A 3,877-nucleotide genomic window follows, 5' to 3' on the forward strand; every position below is an offset into this window, starting at 1 on the left:
CCTCCTAAACTCCAGCTGTATATTCTCTGTCTGGGCAAGAAAACTGCCTTTCAATTTCATAAAATAATGGACACACCCCAAAACAGCCAGCTGTTTAGGTAGTTCTAACCTTCACACTTTTCTAAATTGTCTAAAGTTTGTACAAAGAGAATGCTCCTTTAAAAAAGACCTGTGTTTAGAAAACCATGTGATGGGTTTCCCAAGTTATTACTTCCTGTGAAAACTGCAGGTAGTTACGTCAAAAAGTCTATATAAACAATATTTGAAAAAAAGAAAAGCTCGACTGAAGTACAAATTGGCGCCTTGTATTGTGGTTTTATTCCGCCAGTTAGACCTGAGACCCATCCTTCACTCCCGGTATGTGGGCCTGTAGGGGGTTCTTGAACTACTTGCAATTGTTAGCACTGGTTTAGGCTGGAGAAATCGTCGTGTATGTGTGTGTGTGTGTGTGTGTGTGTGTGTAAAAGAAAAATGTGTACATATATTACTTTGAAGAGTGTATACCTTTCAACGTGGCTCAGGCCCCAAAAGATTCTTAGGGCCTAACAAGCCTCCAGTTCCTGCCTTCCAGTAACCCTTGCCTTGAGAAGATGAATCATAGAAAGAGAGTTACGCTTGAAGTTGCAGTGATCTACATGTGATCAACCCCCTCGGCCGACAATGACCTAATCCCCGTCCAGAGCCAAGAGGGCACCTTTAAATTAATTCCCAGACCAAACTCAGTCAAGGGCAACAAAGACCACATTCGGACGCCCCAGGGGCACTCGGTTTTCACAACGCGTTTTATTATTCATACAAAAATAAATTTATTTACATTTGCTAATTACTGCGGTAGTGCGGCCTGGCGCAGCGGCGCGTTCCCCCGGGGCAGGGTCACTAGGTACGGAACAGCCTCGGCGGCCCGCCCCGCCGGAGGAAGAACGTGGACGCCGAGAGGCAGTGTTGGAGGCGGGGGCCACCCCAAGCGGGGAGGCCAGCTGGTGACAGTCAGGAGTGAGGGGGAGGGGAGCTGCAAGTAGGTGTGGGAGGAGGGAGCAGAGGGAGGCGCCGAAAGAGACCCGAGCCGGCTTCAGTGGGGAGAGCCGGATGGGAGGCTCAAGCCTAGAAGGGGAGGGGTTAGACGGAAGCCAGGTTACGGAGAGATGGGCGCCTGGGGGGAGTGAGAGGCGTGACCGCACCTGAAAGCCGAACCGCCAGGGCCACTCCTGGCAAACACAGCTGAGTTGGTCTCAGAAAGCGCGCCTCCACTTCTCCCCGAGCGGAGACTGCATCGTGTGCCTGCCAGGAGGGCGCTGCCCCGTGGGATACAAACCTGGCCCAGGTGTGCCACACTCTCTTTGCAACTTAAAGACGCGCCCCAGGTACGTCTCACGTGAAGACCTCCGTCTTTGAAGCCGATTGTCGAGAGCGCGCTCTAACAATTACCTAACCGCGAAAGGCCTGGGCTGCGCGGACTCGTGCCATCACCCACGTAGATCTGGCTCAGCCTGGGAACGAACGCCCAGGCGGCTGCGCGCTACGCTCGGTCTGCAGCGCCGGCGTTAGTCTACACTGCTAAAGCCCGAGGTTGGAGCTGGGTCCGCGTGTAAAGTGTCGTCGCCCAAACCCGCGGCAGCCTAGCCGTCCGCATCCTGCGATGACGGCCGCGCCGCGGAACCCTGGGGCTCTGCACCCAACGCCCGCCACCTGTCGAGTTCACAGTCCCGGGGTGGAAGTCTAGGAGAATCCAATGGAACTGTCCTCCCATTCTTGGGGATTCTCACGCTCTCCCCCTTCTCCCCCTGACTCCCAAACACACTCGCTTAACCAATAATCCCTTCAAGTGAGTTCGAGTTCGATCTAAGCGGTAGTTCCACATAATCTGTTGGCTGCGGAAACTTCTTTGGTGTCAGAGTCGGGTCGTCCCGAGACCACAAATGGCCATGTCTGTAAAATCAAAAAGAGCATCAGATACTGGAGGAGAAACGACCATTTCAAACCGAAACTGCTCTCCAAACGGAACCCTGGAATATCCCCGGCTTTGAGTAGCTCTGATTTTATCAGTATTCTGGGAATCTGCGTGTCTTCTCTCTAAACTAAGACTTTAACTTTACTGTATTTTGATCACGTGAGACGGGAGGTGTCCGTCCATGCTGCCCTCACGATGATTCCGCGAAATTTGCATGAATTTGGAATTTTGTTGCTTAGTTCCCTTCCTCCCAACACACACACACACACACACACACACACACACACACACACACCAATCAGCCATTCGCTCCAAATAGGAACTGGGATATGATCTTTCTCAAGCCTGGAGAATTGGCAGGTCGGAGAGGGACTTTCCAGACAAATCCCGTTTGGGGAAACCTCTGCTGTTCTTCAAGAATTGAAAAACCCCTTTCGAAAAGAGATCGGCCTTCCCTCCTTCCTTTCAGAAAGTAAGGCTTGTTGATTCAAACCTGTCTGACGCTTAGCTGGAAAAAGCTAGGAAGGGAGATTTGCCAATCAATCTAAACGGGACAGAGGACTCAGATGGAACTTAGATTTAGCCCGGAAGCAGGATATTAGACAATAGCTGTCACTGGGTGATGCAAACACAGAAGGGTGGATGGTTCTCCTCCACGAAAATGGCTGGCCCCTCCGGTGATCTGGGAGAAACTAAACTGTCCTCCTCACCACCCATACCGGAAACCCCCTACCCCCGGTTTTCCCCAGCGGCCAGACTCTGCCCGGCACCCGGGAGCGCGCCGGGCATCTCTCGGCCGCCCGCCCCGGGCCTCGCGCGCCGGGCCCCTACCAGGTTCACCGGGTGCACGTAGCCGTTCTCGTAGCGGTCCTCCTGCAGCAGCTGCCGCAGGTGCGCGATGTAACTGGAAGCCAGCCGGAGCGTGTCCAGCTTGGAAAGCTTGGTGTCGGGGGGCACCCAGGGCAGGCTGGTCTTGAGCCTGGAGAAGGCTTTGCTCAGCACGCGCATCCGGGCGCGCTCGCGGGCGTTGGCCGCGTTCCTCTGCGACTGCTTGCACTCGGCCGCCGAGCCCTTGGGCGGGAGGGGCTTCTTGCCACCGCCGCCCCCCGCCACCCCGGGCCGTTTCCTCTTGCAGCCTCCGGCGCCGCCGGCCGCTCCCAGCGCACAGCGCTCCTCCTCGCCGTCGGGGTCTTCCTCCTCCGCGGACGAGTTGTCACTGGGCGAGATGTAGCTGCGTTCGGCGCCGCGGAGGGGCGGCCTCTTGGAGACGGGGACCGGGTACCCGCGCTGCAGCTCCCGCAGCTCCATCTCCTCGGGGTCGCTCCCCGAGCTGGTGGACATCGCCGTGTCCCCCACGCCCCCGCCTTCCGCCCCCAGGCCAGTCTCGCGGCCTCCGCCTTCCGCTCCCTCGCGGAGGCGGGGGCCAGGCTGAACTCCGGTGAGGACCAGAGACACGGGTCGGGAAGCGCGGAGCCCAGAGAACGAGCCCCGCCGCTGACCCGGGAGAGCGTGGCCGAGAAGTCGTCGCCCGGGCCCAGGCTCGGCGCGCACCACGGCGCGCAGCGCCTTTTGACAGGACTATTTATCTGTACTCCTCGGAAGAAACCACCCAGGGCAAAGAAGAGGGGGTTGGAAAGGGGGGCAAGAGGTGGGGCGGGGGCGTGGAAGGGGTGGGGACCATTTTCAGAGTGCAGAGGATCTGCTGGTGGGGGCGGGGAAGGGACGTCTCTGTTGAGCCGGGATTTGGGCCCCTGTCCCCGACGGACCCATCAAGTGCGAGATGACTGTGCGCAGGGTGAGTGAAGGAGGGGACCTTGTTCGTACCCATGTACCCATCCCATTTCCACCCCGCGACTGATCTTAGCGATGGCGAGGGTTTCCAGACACGTGGAAACCCCAGGATCGCGACCTCTGCTTCTTTCCCGAGTC

General features: G+C 57.3%; 1 protein-coding gene across 1 annotated transcript; it reads right to left on the reverse strand.

The window, feature by feature from the left end:
* Positions 1–770: 770 nt before the first annotated feature.
* MSC (musculin) lies at positions 771–3,668 on the reverse strand. Its single transcript, XM_024739027.1, has 2 exons — positions 2,780–3,668; positions 771–1,926 (listed from the first exon to the last, which is right to left on the reverse strand). Exons 1-2 carry the CDS (start codon positions 3,287–3,289, stop codon positions 1,840–1,842), a joined length of 597 nt encoding a protein of 198 aa, XP_024594795.1. The 5' UTR covers positions 3,290–3,668; the 3' UTR covers positions 771–1,839.
* Between the last annotated feature and the right edge of the window lie 209 nt (positions 3,669–3,877).

This window comes from Neophocaena asiaeorientalis, unplaced genomic scaffold (genome assembly GCF_003031525.2).
Source record: "Neophocaena asiaeorientalis asiaeorientalis breed wild unplaced genomic scaffold, Neophocaena_asiaeorientalis_V1.1 scaffold299, whole genome shotgun sequence".
In the NCBI taxonomy this organism is placed as follows: Eukaryota; Metazoa; Chordata; class Mammalia; order Artiodactyla; family Phocoenidae; genus Neophocaena; species Neophocaena asiaeorientalis.